At 42.1% G+C, this 15,476-nt stretch overlaps 1 protein-coding gene across 1 annotated transcript in view; it reads right to left on the bottom strand.

Moving 5' to 3' along the window:
• The window catches only part of RNF212 (ring finger protein 212), a 31,446-nt gene extending 16,315 nt beyond the window's left edge, over positions 1-15,131 (bottom strand). The window contains exons 1-5 of the mRNA XM_090034675.1: positions 15,005-15,131; positions 12,879-12,940; positions 9,110-9,184; positions 7,262-7,318; positions 4,714-4,772 (exon numbers count right to left, since the gene is read on the bottom strand). Coding sequence (XP_089890801.1) covers positions 4,714-4,772; positions 7,262-7,318; positions 9,110-9,184; positions 12,879-12,940; positions 15,005-15,116 — 365 coding nt within the window. The 5' untranslated portion in view covers positions 15,117-15,131. The remainder of the gene's footprint in view (positions 1-4,713; positions 4,773-7,261; positions 7,319-9,109; positions 9,185-12,878; positions 12,941-15,004) is intronic.
• Between the last annotated feature and the right edge of the window lie 345 nt (positions 15,132-15,476).

A 15,476-nucleotide genomic window follows, 5' to 3' on the forward strand; every position in this document is an offset into this window, starting at 1 on the left:
TTTTTGGAGACCTGAGTAGACAAAGCTCTAGCTGGGATGATCTAGTTGGGGACGGTCCTGCTTTGAGTAGGGTGTTGGACTAGATGACCTCCTGAGGTCCTTTCCAATCCTGATTTTCTATGATTCTATGAAGGTGAGCTAGGCTGGTTTGGGGGAGAAGAAGCTGCTGGCAGCTGCCTGCTAAAGAGTGGCATCTCCTTCAAGGGAGAATGAGTTGCAGATAGTGAAAAGGGAAGCCTGTGTAGAGGGGAGAGAGAGGGAGAATTGCCCCAGTATCTGGAAACTCCTCTCTTTTTCTTTTCTTCCCCTTTTTTCTTTGGAAGTTTAAGGGAGTAATATTGGGGAAACGAGTATTGGTTCTTGGGTTTGCTGGCCAGGAGTAAGGCCTAGCAGTTTAAATAAGGTTGAAACCTGGGAGCTTCTAATACTGCCAGTTTTGGGCCAGGGTTGAGGCTTGCAACTTTCTGCTCCCTGTGCAGCTGTGACCCAAACTACCTTCAGCCTAGGCCTAGAGGGTGGGCCTGGTCTTTCCCCTTGTTTCTTTGATAGTCCTTTGCTCTAGCCATGCTGTGTGGTTGGGCTAGCTGTAGCCATTAATCAACCTGGCTCCTTTTAGAGCTTTTCCTGAAGTTTGTTTCAGCAGGCTATATAAACTAGCCCAGAAGTTTTAGGCTGTGTGCATTCTGTCACTCCCCACATACACATACAGCCTCTCTGGGGGAGAAAAGATTGGCATGCTACCATTCTTCCAAGAGCAATGAGGGGCCCCTTGCTCTGCAAAAGGACCCATGATTTCTAGCAGCTTCCCCTGATGCAGTGCAACCTTGTAGTTAGTAGTGTTTTATACTGCATTTGATGTTTCCCCTTGTTTTCTGTAATAAATCTGTCTTTTGTATGTACACTGCTTGTGAGGAGGGTTTTTTGTTTATGCAGGACACCGTAACAATTCATTTAGTATGGCAGACTTACTGATTCAGCCCAGCTCAAACGGCCTCAGACACTCTTCTTTTTGATTGGTGAAGCCCATCTACCAATCAGGTAAGGGCTGGGCAGGGCCAGCCCCGCCCCTCACATGGAGGGGGTGCCATGAGCCTCCCAGACCTGACTGAAGCCTGCATTCTTCAGGTCCAGCAAGCCTTAGGAGGTGGAGCCTCCGGAGTGAATAAAAGGAGCTGCATGCCCAGTATGTGGAAGATGCGTCAAGGGACAAAGAAGCAGACTGGGCTAAGAAGAGCTAAGGAGAACTGCCTAGGGGGTGGAAGCAGTAGCCCAGAAGAGCCCTGGAAGACCTCCTCAGCAGGACCAGAGCAGCAAGTGGCTTTGGCTACAGCCCCAGCAGTGCACAAAGCGGTGCATGGGGCAGACCCTGGGAGCTGCAGAAGGCAATTTGGGTTCCTGGACACTTGGAGCATGCAGCAGTGCATGGAGCCACCAGACCCTGGGAGCCACACGTGGTCTGCTACTCTTGGCATGCAGCCAAGGACTCAGTGCACGCAGAGGTGCATGGCATCACAAATGCTGGGAGTGGTGCCAGGCTGCTCGGGTTTGCAACCCCTCCCTGGTGTGAGTCTGGGCACCTGGGAGGCACCAGCAGGGCGCGGTGGAGGTTCACTGCTCTTGGTTTTAGGGCCCGCACGAGGCATCCCAAGCCCCAATGGAAGGCAGAAGGCAAGGCCTAGGTGTCAGGACACACACAAGGTGGCCCGAGCCCCAATTGAGGACAGAAGGCAGGGCTCTGGGCAACCTCAACAAACCACCTATGGCTCTGGGAGGCTTCCCAGCCTGGTCCCTGGATCAGTGAGTACCCAGGAAATGGATCCGCACAGGGTAGAAAGCCCTGAAAGGGGGTCCTGAGGGATCAGGGACCAGGTGGGCTCGTCTGCTGCTGAGGAGGTACTGGGACTCTCCTCCCCCGAGGAGGGTGCCATAGGTTGGCACCCTAGTGGAATGCCCAGTCTCAGCCACATGGGTTCCCTCGAAGGGGGAAAAAGACTTGCACCTCCCATTTTGTAAGTAGTTATATAGATATATAGATATATACATATATTGTTATGCTCCAGTGTGGCCTGGGTTATGTCAGCAAGTTGAGGTTTATTTGTATCTAATTATTGTTATTGTTCTCATCTAAAGTTATGTATTGATACCTGTGTTTATCTGCCTAGCTGTGTTGTTGTTGTACATATTTACCAATACTTTCTTATAAATCTGTAAATATCTATATCATTTGTATATTAATAGCTATCTTTTTAAAGTTTCCTGTAAACATTAATAAATTTGTATATAGTTAAGCTATTCCTGGTCCTGGCCTGACTATAGGGAATAGAGGGAACTTGCCAGTATTTTACAGATACAGATCCCTCTGACTGTACTTCTGCCTAGCTACCTATCTCTTCTATTTGGAGAGGGGAGCACATAGTTGGGTGCGCCCAGGATACATTCGTGTTCCCAGATTTCTGGGTGGGGTCTCAAGCCATGTGTATAATTTATGAGGTACCCCAAAATGTGAACCTAGCCATTGTGCTACTGACTGGTGCTTAGGAGAAGGGTTACACATGTATTACTGTGTGATAGCATGTTACAGTGTCATCCTAAGTACATATTGCTGTGCATGGAAGAATTGGTACTGGCAACTTAATACTGATCTGATGTAATTTACAGTTAATCATTTGACTTAACAACATAAAAAGGGATCTGATCTTAAATTCTTTAAATTTCTCAGGAATTGGAACTTGTGGTAGAGGTGATATCTTTTGTTAGATCAACTAGATTTTTGCAAAAAAAATACTTTAAATTTCCTGTTGAATTATTCGCCATAAATCCTACCTTTCTTCTGAGCAGTGAACAATAGCTTGCTGCAAAATCTCCATAACAAATCAAACTTCAAGTTTCTAAGACCTGCTATTTTTTATATCATAATTTAAAGAGAGAAAGAGACATAAATTCTCTAAATAGACTTTTGCCTGGCAATCAAACTCCTTGGCATACCTCAGAACTCCTGACATTCAAGTTCATATTCTATCTATCACTTCAGAGACTCACCTGAAATTACTGAAAAATAATATAGTCTGGACACTTTCCTTTATAACAAATTACATTTTTTAATAAGGGGGAAAAACTGTGTTTCTTGGAAAAAAATGTCACTAGTCCAGGTTAAAACAAAACTTATTTCTTAATCATTAGAACCCAAATATAAATATATTTGCTGGGACCAAATTCAGATGTGGTTATAGAAAAAAAATCACCTTTCCTTTCCTTCATTAATGCAGTAATGACTAAAGGTGAAACTGCATTTAGTTTATTATTTGCTTGTTTTTAGCTACCAAATGCAAGCCCGGTGCTTTAGTATAGTCTCAACTGGTTATTAGAATAATGTTATGCACTTTGATGCAAGAAAACAGGGATTTTAATAAGGTATCCTTCTGCACCCAAACAAATCTCATTTTCTTACGCACATAATATGCCATTCTTATGCCACACACATTTTTTTTTTATTGGAATAAAGACACAAAAGTTTGGATATTCCAGGATCAGAAATCTTGCAAGTTCACTTTTTTTCAAATTTATACCATGTCCCAAGAAATCACAATGCATGTTTGAAAGTTTACTGACTAAATGAATGCAAGACTACTCTGTCAGCATGTTAAGGCTAGTAAATATTGCTGACATTGCTCTTCTTGTACTAATTTCAACCAATTTAGCAATAATGTGATATATACTGCAAATTTGCAAGCAAAATACATCATGATTCATCTGGCTTTGAATGCCATCTTGCTGCAACTAAGAAGAATGTGCTAATATCCCAGCAAAGTTCTCTAGGGTGTCTTTAGAAGCAGAGAAAGTCAGAGTTCCCTGCTTACAAAAATGGGCCCCCAGCAATTTCTGAGAACCCTACAAATTGCCAGGGGCACATCTCTGCCAACAGGGAACACACTGCCCATCAACCCACAAGATCAACAGGCAGGACAATGAGTGAAAGGGAAACTGGCATGGCATCAGAAAACATTTTGGTAAAGCTAAAAAATATACTGGGTCAATTTACACACAAATACAGAACATGGAATAAAAAAGCAAATAAAAGTAGAGTTTCTTGCATTAATTTAAATTTTATACATTAATTTTAAAACAAGGGTAGGCAAAATGGCAGATCCAGCTGGCGGTCAGACTTCATTACCCTTGTCTGTGTTGCTGCAATTGATTTCTATAGGGACTCCAGGAGCAGCAGAGCTGTGACAGCATAGGGCCAGGGTTTCCATGGAGATTTACCAAAGAAGTTCTGGCATGGCATACAGCTGGATGGGGAGCTGCTCTGGGACCAGGGCGGAGATTTTGTGTTGGTGACAGTGTGGTTTAGAGCTGGGGCAGGGCCACGATCTGCTGCTGCACACCTCTGCCTGGGGTGTGCATGCAGTGGACCTAGCTCTGGTTTGCGCTGTCACTGCCAAAAGATCCTGGCCCTGGCCCCCAAATAGCTCCTTACCCAGCAACGCACCCACCAGCACTGTTTGGACAGGTCTCCATGGAAATCTTTGCCCTGCGCCCTGGTCTCCCATGGAAGCCAGCTGCAGCAACGTGGGCAGAGGCTGCTGAGAAATGGAATTTGCTGGAAGCCTGATCTGGCCCATGGACCAGACTTTGCCTGCCCCTGTTTTAGATTTAAATTATTTGGAAGTACTCTTTGTAATCAAAGTATCTTTGCTATGTGAAGCCTCTTACCATTTTGTTGGATGTATTTGTTGCATTGCCTTCTTTAGAGATTCTTCCAACTTTGCAATCTGCATAACATATTCCAAGATGCAATACAGTTCAGTTAGTTTAATACACAATGTGATTGTCAAACACCTAATTTTATAAAGAAGTTATTATGTCTCAGTTATTTATTTTTAGATATTATACCCATGTCAGTATATTGTGTACCATATATGCCATATTCCATATACCATATTTCAATATACTATAACACATCCAGCAGGTAAACTGGGGGCGGGGGGAGGGAGCGGGACAGATCGGCCCCAGTGGTGAGGTAGGAAATGGGGTGGGGCAGAGGCTGGGGTGAACGGGGCCCCAGCTGGGTTGGATGGTGGGACAATTGTTGGAGCCCAGATGGCTTGTCCAGGGGCACAGAGGCTCCCACTTCTGTGTGCACACCAGTTGTGGAGGCCCTGGGGGTATGTCCCTGATCTGTGCAAGGGATGGAGACAGCTGCCACTGCATGCTTGGCTTTGTGTCCCACTGCCTCCAGAGTTATGCAACACCGTGTGTGTCCCATCATGGGGCTGGCACAGGGTGCAACAGCAGGCACATGGTGTTGCACTGCTCCTGGACCAGCTACAAGCACACAAATTGGGGGGCGTGTGCCCCCGGGCCTCCACCAGGGCGTGCACAGTGGTGGGACCCGCCCCTCCCCCCACGCCCCTGAATGAGCAGCCCAGGCTCCAATTGTCCCACCCCAGCCTGGCCAGGTCCCCATTCATCCCTGCCCCACTCCCTCATGAAGGGGGCCTTGATCTGGCCCCCACGCTCCTTCCCTGTGAGAGTAGACTGGTACTTGCCATTGTGTAGTATGATTTTTTGCGTATTAGTTATTATGTTTAAATGATAATAATATTGAATTTATCAACCTCTATGATTGTATGAACAACTAAAACTCTATTTTGTGCTTTTCCCTGCTTGACACGAGTAGATGAACTTTATATGCTTTGTGTACGTGAGTGTCTGTGTGAGAGGGTGAATAGTGAAAGAACAGTAACTAAATGAAAATGAAAACAGAAGATTTAACTGATTGTGTAAGCAACAAGGCACCAATGTATAAGTTACCAGACAGTAAGCTAATTCATGGATGGCTGAAAAACTCATCTGTGATCAGGTGCAAAGAAGATAGTTAGAAAAAGGAATTTTGCATATCCTGCCCTTTGGAACTACACAATACTTGTGTAGTTCAACTACAATGGTTCAAAGACACGATACTTCAAGGCAAAGATCAAGACTGAAAAAACAACTCTGAAATAACCAACTTTACTAAAATGACCTCATCAAAGACACCAACTTTACTGGAATGACCTCAAGTTGAGATAACAACTAATTAAAGACTGAGCATGGAAAAACCCCAATGCTGAACAAAGACTTGAAATCCCTATAAAAGTGAGATGCAGACAAGCCAAGATGGGTAATCCACTCTCTGCAACCTCATGGAGCAGAGGCATGCATGTCTATTCTTCCCCGGCTTCTATCATCCTCAATAAGCCTGGACCCGGTCATCCAGTGCCTGGATATTGAATAACATCTGCTGGTAACTATAACAATTGGAGTCAATGGAAGTGGACCAAGGAGAGATGCCACAACAGTGATTTATTAGCACCTGTTCCCTGCAGCTGTGCATTGCTTGGGGAGTGATGTCATAGGCCCATGCCCAGAGCCAGATAAAAAGGAAGAAGTGGAGCCATGCAGACAGGGAGGGCAGAGCACCGTGGCTGCAATAGACTCCACTATGTTGGACCCAGGAAGGAACTTAGCTGGATCCCCAGCCTGGAAACCCAGAGCGGTTTCCAGCCACCCGACAACCCAGGATCACTTGGTGGGAGACTCCTTGTGGATCCCGGCATCCACTATGTAGTGCTAGCTTTAGTCTCCCCCAGTGCTCTAGCTCCTTCACAGATCTATGTCATCCCACTCTACCCTCAACACCTGTACTTGTTCCTAGTACTGGATTCTGTCCTTTCCCCAACCCCTCATTCAATATTGTTTCCCCATACAACTGCCTCCTGGCAGTACCTGTTCTATTCCAATCAGTATCAATATGCCTGCCATCCCAGACTCCTTGCTCAGCCAATCCTAGTCCTTTTTCCTACTTCTTCTCATCCTTCAGAGACAGGCTCAAATTTTATATCTTTTCTCTGGCATTCAGATCAGGCAGCTTCCTCCACTATGCTGTCTGGGTGACAGCTTGGTGGGTCACTGATACCAAAAGATGGGGCCAAAACACTAGAACTTTGCAAAGAAGAAATTTCAAGAATGAACCTGTATAAAACAAATGCAGAACGAATTACCCCATTTTGCCTGTAATCTTCCCAAAGAATTTACTGTAATGCCAACATGCAGCATGAAACAATTCAGCAATACAGTTACAACTGAAAGAAAAAGATCTTATAATTGGAAGGGTCAGGCAACCTTAATAACAGGAATCAGCTTCCCTAAATCAGCTTCTAAATAAAAGCCAAAACAATACGACAAACAAAACAAGCAAGCAAAATCTCAGAAATCAAACCTTTCCTCTGTAGTATGCCAATAACCTTCTTCTGTGTCTTTCTTGAAATTCTGAAATCTAAAAATAAATTGTGGGTAGTAGCATTATTAGTGCATTTGTTATAGTAATTTCTATAACATCAACAAACGGAAGCAGAAGAAAAATGTTTGATGCAACTCACATTCTTCTTTATAAAAGTTTATTACATTCTTTAGGTATTGATCCCAGGAAGATCTATACCTCCAAGTCAGCATCAAGGAAACAACTAAGTATTGTAACATCTGTATGTTTGAATTTTGTCTTATCTACCCAGTAGCTAGGAAAGTTATTTTACTGAATCTTTTTTAAGACTGTTTGACATTAAGCAAGAGAAAAAAAGAGAGGCAGTTTGCCTACAGTGTTTGAAAGCCATGAATTTATTCAAAAGAGAGATAAGCACACACACATACATACATAAAATCAATGGCAATATAAAATGTATTGTGTCTTATCGTCAAGTATAACTTGTCTTATAAAATATTTAGTTAATTTAAAAAAGAAGAAAAGGATTGCAAAACACAGTGGGTGATTATGACATTAGTATATAGTAAGTACCTCCTGCTGAACTCCTCAGTATAATCTCCAACTACTTGGAAAGAGGTATAATTTGGCAAATTTGAAAAAGTAGCAAGTTATAAACTCACGCGTCAGGTTATTAATTTTATTTCTACACTTGATTAAACACATTATGCATTTTACAGCATCTGGAAAGCCTAGCTATAACTACAATGATTTCATTCTGCTTGCTACAGAATATTTTTTCTCCCAGGACTCTTCAAGAGGCAGTAAAAAGAAACATAACCTTGCAGTTATTTTCATAATTTCTATTTATTAAAATAAACTTTCAGTGCAGGCTTGGCAAATACAATTGTGCAACTGATTATGAGCTTAGGATGTGATCTGTGGCTTGCAGGTCAGAGGTATGAGAGTAAGAGAGGGAGTAAGAGAAACTGCTGATTGATCATTTCAGCTGGAAGAGAAACGAGCAAGCCAGATGTTAGCTACTTTTGAATGTGTCTAAGTGTGGCATGAGGTGTGAAACTTCAGTGATGGGGAAACAAATGCTTGGGAACATGTTAAAGTGTGATTAATAAACAAATTGTGAATACAAAATAGAGGAAAAGAAAGGAATATCCTGTACAATAAAATCCAGACTGCCAGTATCTATACCTCACTACCCAGGTATGTGACATGCTATAAATAAATAGGTAAATAATTTTATAAGTTATAAATTGAGACAGTCCTTTTTAAACTTACATAATTAGGAATAAATTTCACATTGTACACATACATACTTTATTCATGTGGTCTACACTTAGAAACTTCTGTAAGTTTTTACATACTATTTTTTATTTTCTCCTTTAAAGTTTAATTTTTTGCCATAATTTGTTATGACCATAGTGATTTAAATAACCCTGTTTAGATTTACAATATATCTAATATTCTATAACTTTTTTTGCACTGACAAATATTTGTTCATTATTAAAATGACCATAATGGTAGTCAGTAACACATTTAACAAACAATAGCAGCCCTCATGGGGAATTTATACATTTCCAAGAATCTCTGAATTGAGGACTCAAAAAAGCAGAAGGGGAAAATGATCCAGTCATATAATTTTGCCATTTACATTGAAGCCAATGGGAACTGATGAGTACATTTACAGATCAGGTCAAAGATAGAGATATATAAAATTCTTTAAAGACAAAAGATAAACAACCAATTTTACAAAGGAAATCTCAGCTTCTAGGAAAAAAAAGCACAAAGTATCTGGATTCCGACTGACAGATGGAACTCAAATCTTATAAACCATTTTTTCACTAGACTCACCTGGGTAATTTCTCTTGAGTATTTCTTGCACAACATTTCTACTCCCATAAACAGTGATTGAATATCAATATTTGTCTACAGAAAAAACCAAAAACTAATATTACCAAAATTAGTATTGATATTTGGAAAAGGTTTAAATACAGCATTTTTTTAGATCGTTAGAAGATAAGTTAGAAAGTGATTATCTTGTTTTTGGATATTTCATCAATGGCGTATTTGTAAACTGATACATAGATAAAAAATAATCCAATACCACCTAGCTGTGTAACTATTTCAAATTAAAGCAGTATTAGCTCATCTCGGTGCAGGATAGCCGACTTCAATTTTCCTATATAAGAAAACAACGTTTCACTGAACAGTAGCCATTATAATAATAAAAAAGAGTATGACTAGGGGATGACTAGGTCAAACGGTCACAAACTCCTGCAAGACCGTTTCAGGCTGGACATAAGGAAAAATTTCTTTACTGTCCGAGCCCCCAAGGTCTGGAACAGTCTGCCAGCGGAGGTGGTTCAAGCACCTACATTGAACACCTTCAAGAGTAAATTGGATGCTTATCTTGCTGGCATCCTATGACCCCAGCTGACTTCCTGCCCTTTGGGAAGGGGGCTGGACTCGATGATCTCTTGAGGTCCCTTCCAGCCCTGATGTCTATGAAATCTATGAAATGTCTTCAAGATAAATTTAAAAGGACAGGCTATAAACTCTGTTCATGGGTATAGTGAAAAAACAAAGACACTAAATTAAAGGAGAAATATACTAAAGATGTAAAAGCCATTAAGAGGTTCATTCTTAGGTCAAAAACGTAGGTTAGGTTAAAAATAAGAGTTTGTAACAAATGTGCAAACTATGAATTATTGCATAGAGCACTATGGATGTTAATATCACATCTTAAAATAATAAACAACGAACCCTTGATTCAGCAACATACTTAAACTATTCTGAAATAATCGCTTAATGACCTGTATGAACACCACATTTTTTCTGTTGTTCCTTAATTATCATTATAATTTCGGCCTGCGCAAGTTGGCAGTGATCTGATCTGGCTTTTGGATCCGGCCATTTTGGATGGCAGTGATCCCATCTGGAGCTCTGGACTGGGTTTCCGCCTCGATCCAGCTGAAGCAGTTCCGAAGCTTCAGAGCAGCCTCAGAGATCTGGTCAGTATAACGGGGAATCAATGAAATATCTATAACTTTGTTGTTTTTTTGTCCAATTTGGATGATACGTGCAGGGATGGTAGCCTCTGCTGAGAGCATGAAACCTGCCAAGTTTCAAGATTGGTGCAGGGGCTTTGGGGGGAACCCCAAATTCTTGAAAGCCAGACTCATGTCACGTCTATGTGTTACAACACAGGGTGTCAAAACTGCAGGGCTAGTAGCTCTTACTGAGGCCACAAAGCCTGCCAAGTTTCAAGGAGATCAGTTCAGGGGCCTGGGGTGAACTGTCCCTCAAGCTGCAGACAAGCAAAAACTCAGGCCATGGGTGACACTGCATGTGTTAGGGCACAGCAGGGTGACAGCTGCAGGGATGGTGGCCCCCGCTGTGACGCCTGCCAGCTGCTGAGGAGATCGGTGCAGGGGGGTTCTAGAGCACTGCACCCCTAGCTGCTGACAGACAAAACCCCTGCCAAGATTGTGTCTGACTTATAGCAGTTGATTGTCTGTATTAGCCTGGTTTTGTAGGTGCGAATTGCTGCTTGTTAAGTCATTATGTAGTAGCTAAGTCCTGTGTATTGAGATGGTCCTGGAGTCCCTGGTCCCTGAGTGAATCATGATTGATTGATTGGTAACTGGTAACACAGCAGCTTAGCAGCCAGGCCTACAGCAATGTCTCCCCTCCCCACCACAAGACAGATACAGTCAGTCCCACAAGCACCCATGGCACGAGTTTTACTTGTCCGCAGTTTGAAGGGCAGTTGCCCCCAAACCTCTGCACCGATCTTCTTGAAACTTGGCAGATTTTGTGGCCTCGGTAAGAGCTATTACCCTTGCATTTCTCACCCCACTATGTTTTAACACCTAGCCATGACATGAGTTTTGCTTTCAAGAATTTGGGGTGCTGTTCTCCCCCCAAACCCCTGCACGAATCTTCTTGAAACTTGGCAGGCTTCATCCTCTCTGCAGAGTCTATCACCCTTGAACATTTCATCCAAATCAGACAAAAAACAACAAAGTTATAGATATGTTATTGTTTCCCCATTATAGCCCATGGCCAGATATCTGAGGCGGCTCTGAAGCTCTTCAGGAGCGCCGAACCGCTTTGGGAAGCCAAACGAGGCCAGTGCTTCGACCGGGATGTGCTGCTTCAGACCCCAAAGCATCCGAAGCTTCTCCCAATCCAAAGCTCTGTCTGAAGCCTCACACAGCCCTATTATAATTTACTTGTTTATTTAAACAAAGCTTGCAAATCACCGTTAGTGCCGTCCTAAAAGATACAGTAGTTTCTTAAGTTCCTATCCTCTAGAAGAGTGACAGCTTCTAATAAAACAGTTTTTTTTATTAGTAGCTCAGCTATTCCATTTTTAGACTCCTTAAAAAGCTTGATTTAGACTGTCTACAGTTTTGATGATGTATTATAAATGAATATTGAAATCCTGGTCTCACAAAAATCAATAGTAAAACTCCCTTGATCAATAACATAGTGAAGAGGGTGGTGACCAGAGAGGTTGTGCTAAAAGGGCAGCAGCTGAGCTGGCAGCATTGCTACCGCTACGCCTGTGCTAGCACAGTCTCTGATACTGCCCTGTGCATGGCTGCTACACAGGGCACCCAAGCATCCAGTTATGCTTCTGCCCTTTGATAGCATCAGAGACAAATTCACTATAATTTATTATTAGCTTGTTCCAAAACTTCTTTTCCACCACAGCCCATTTTTGCAGCAGTGTAACACTGACTTCAACCTTTGCTTCAGCATGTCCTACCAAGGCTGCCTTTTTTAATGGTCACAACCTTGTGGCAACAGTTTTAGATCCACTGTGAATGCTCACTACAATTCCCTTACCTTAATGGAAATTACATGTGTTACCTCACTGGCAAGTCAGTCAGTAAGGGAGCAAAAGTAATGTGCTTCCATAGATACCATGTAACTAAGGAAAAGAAGTTGCATGGCTTGGAAGAGGAAAGATTAATTTTTCTGGCACCTTCTTAATACAAGAATGGAATGAGGGTTGTTTAGTCCTTTGGTGAAATGAAAAAAAAAAATCCCAATAAACGTTCCTGTGCAATCCTCCAGCACAACAGAAGGTAATGCTGAGGGTAGGAAACAGCATATTTTCTTAAGAAAGTGAAAAATATTTCCAGGACACACATAAAATGTTGAAGCTGTGCATGATGACAAGTACAGAAAGTACAAGGCTGTAAGTCATGCAAGCTGTGCATTTTTACTGGGGTGTACAGATAATCCAGTCCCAGTATAATGAACTGTAAACCATAGGAGGAAAGGATTAAGTGATTTGAGGTCTGGTCATGAGCAGGGTCTTCATATTTTTGACAACAGTCAGCAAACTTCTGTCATAATCAACTACTAGTTTCTGGAAGGTTCATAAAGTCTGGAAACCTCAGATACCTACATATAGTTCTGTTTGTAGTAGCCCATGAATATATGCCCTGTATAGTAAAAAAAAAAAAAAAAAAAAGCATCTGTGTCTACTACTAATAAATATCTATGGTGCAAATGACAGACAGAAGGAAAGTGTTTTGTGTCATAATTCCAGTATAAAAAACCTATGCAAATGCAAATGCTACTAATACTAAAACCTTAAATTTACCTGTTTTGAAAGAAATATTGTACGGCAAGGAGCTCTACAAATCAGACATTCATCATCTTTGCCTGTAAGACAAATATGGATATAAAGTATAAGTCTTATTGAATGGCAGTTATATTTATATATCATAGAGATCAATTTGGTGCTTAGACTTTTGGTTCAAAGCTTATGCCAGGAACTGAAAGATGTCCATACTTTGCAAATAAAGGTATATAAAGGATTTGATTTTCTAGAATGTAAGTACGAGATTATACGGGGGGGGGGGGGGGGGGGGGGGGGGGGGGGGGGGGGAATGTGCAGTGGGAACCAGGTCTGAATTCTGCAATTGTCTATCTATCATGTGAGTAACTATACACCAGTAGTCCCACTGAAATCAATTGTGTATTGATTTCAGTGGGGCTACTCTGGTGCTTAAATGTAAATGCATAGTGAAATCCTGTGATAGAGCAGACAATTAGAAGTGTAACTGTTTAAAATGCCTTTGGCTTAATCTTGCTCGCATTCAAGTCTGTAGGTAAAATATGTAAAATTTGGACTTCAGTAGAAACTAAATTCCATCCCAGGATTTTTGCCATTAACTTCAACTGGCTTAAGCTTTTATTCCTGAACACCATGTCCCCTTCATTTTCTAAAATACATTTTAGTTTTTGCAAAAACACTAACAATCATTGTAAATATTTACTCCAAACCATAATATTGATATATATGTGTGTATGTGTGCGTGTGTGTGCGTGTGTGCGTGTGTGTGTGTGTGTGTGTGTGTGGATATATCTTCCTTGTTAAATAGGCATATCTTGTTAAAAAATGCAGCACTGTTAAGTTTTGATTAATGTTTATAAACAGCTTTGGAGATGAAAACATAAATTGATATTATTGTGATTACTGTTTGAGTTACAGCAGATTTTCTTTGAAGGAAGGGCAGTATGATTCACAGTAAGTTGAGCTTCCCACATTGATTTGTATATATATTCAGAGTGGGATGTTTACTGTGATTATTGTTTGAGTTTTCTTTTCACGCAGCATTTAAGGAGAGGGAGCAGCTGCAGGTCACCTTTTTGGATTCTGCAAGCTGTGTTTAAGCAAAAGGGCTGCATTTCATTTACTTTTTTGTTAACTAATTCCACTGACAATACTAGTTAATTCCTGAAGATTGCTTTTAAAATTAAAAATACAAATTGTGTTTTTTCTATAGGCCCTGAAGAAAACCAGATCTGTTGGAGTGAATTTGCAGTTAGACAGGGAAAGGGAAGAACTGCCATATTTGGTGTTTGATATTCATAGGAACCTTGGAGAAAACTCCTGTCTGTCTCCCATATTTCAAATTAAAGTATAACTCATACAGCTCTCAAATCTTTGCTACATTTACAGAAACACACTGTGAAGTCCTAAAATGCTGCTTCTATTTCTCTGCTTTTAGGGGTCCTGAAACATTCAAATGGTCACAACTTGAAGTGAAATGTTGTAGTAATCAAGAGTTTTAAAATGTCTGTAAAAACTGGCAAAACGAGATAACACATATCCTATACTTTGAAAACTGTTCTGAAATCCATGGACAAATGGAGAGGGGAAAAAAGCCTTTCAAAATGAGGGAGACAAGGTAAACCTTTCATTTTATCTCTGTGGGCATACCCATCTAGACTCCAAATTATTACAATCTCAAGTTCTACCAAAGCCTAAGACCTGTTTCCAAGGTCTCATGGCTTTGTACACACTACAAAGCCAAAAGAAGGATTTCTTAAATGACATTTTATTTTAATTACAAGCACAAGGCTTATTCCAGAGTAAAAAAGTAGGGAAATAGGTAGGATACACTCAGGCTTTTATCAGTTTTCTATACTGAGAAATAGGACCTGGACTTAGGATCTTCTGCTCAAGTGAAAGGGGCAGCGGGTGAAATTCACAGCACTGAAAGCCCAGGGCAGCTACGTGATGCTCTTTCCAGCAACCCAATTCCTTGCTATCCCACAACCATTTACAAATTATGGCCTGAGGAAAATAAAACTCATGAGGTGATTTTGACAGACTGAAACCTGCACAGAGCGCACGGCCTGAGCCCCCGAGGCGCAGGAGCCAAGCTCTGCCCCGGGGGCGAGCCTCGGCCAGCGTCCCGGCCTACACAAGCGCATTACCTTTCTGGAGACAAAGCTCACAGAAAACATGGCCGCAGTTGGTGAGGCCGAACCTGGGGGTGGCCTTCTGGGGCTGTCGGAAACATGCATTGCAAAACACTGGGACAGCCATGTTAGTTGGGCTGCTGAGGAAGTAACGCATCAGAAGAGCCCAAACAAGACGAACGCGCTCGATCCTCCCAGCTTTGGAGCTGCTGCAGGCAGTGATGGCCGCTGGCAAGATTGCCCCTGGCCTAGCAGAGCAGTGGCCATTTGAGGTGTCAACTGAGGCGCGGGTATGAGGGGAGGAAAGCTCAGGGGGCTTCCATGCTGCCTCCCCAGACTTGGAGACATGAGTGTGTGGGGGGGATTTCCTCTCCGCACCCCCTCACCGGGGCAGTGTGTGTGGGGCTCACACCCCTCACTCCCCTCACTGGGGATGGAGGGCTGCAAGGGACCCCCTCCCCCGTGGCACAGACAAGTGTGTGAGGGG

The sequence above is a fragment of the Crocodylus siamensis genome, chromosome 2 (genome assembly GCF_052110815.1).
Source record: "Crocodylus siamensis isolate JL-2025a chromosome 2, ASM5211081v1, whole genome shotgun sequence".
Classification (NCBI taxonomy): Eukaryota; Metazoa; Chordata; order Crocodylia; family Crocodylidae; genus Crocodylus; species Crocodylus siamensis.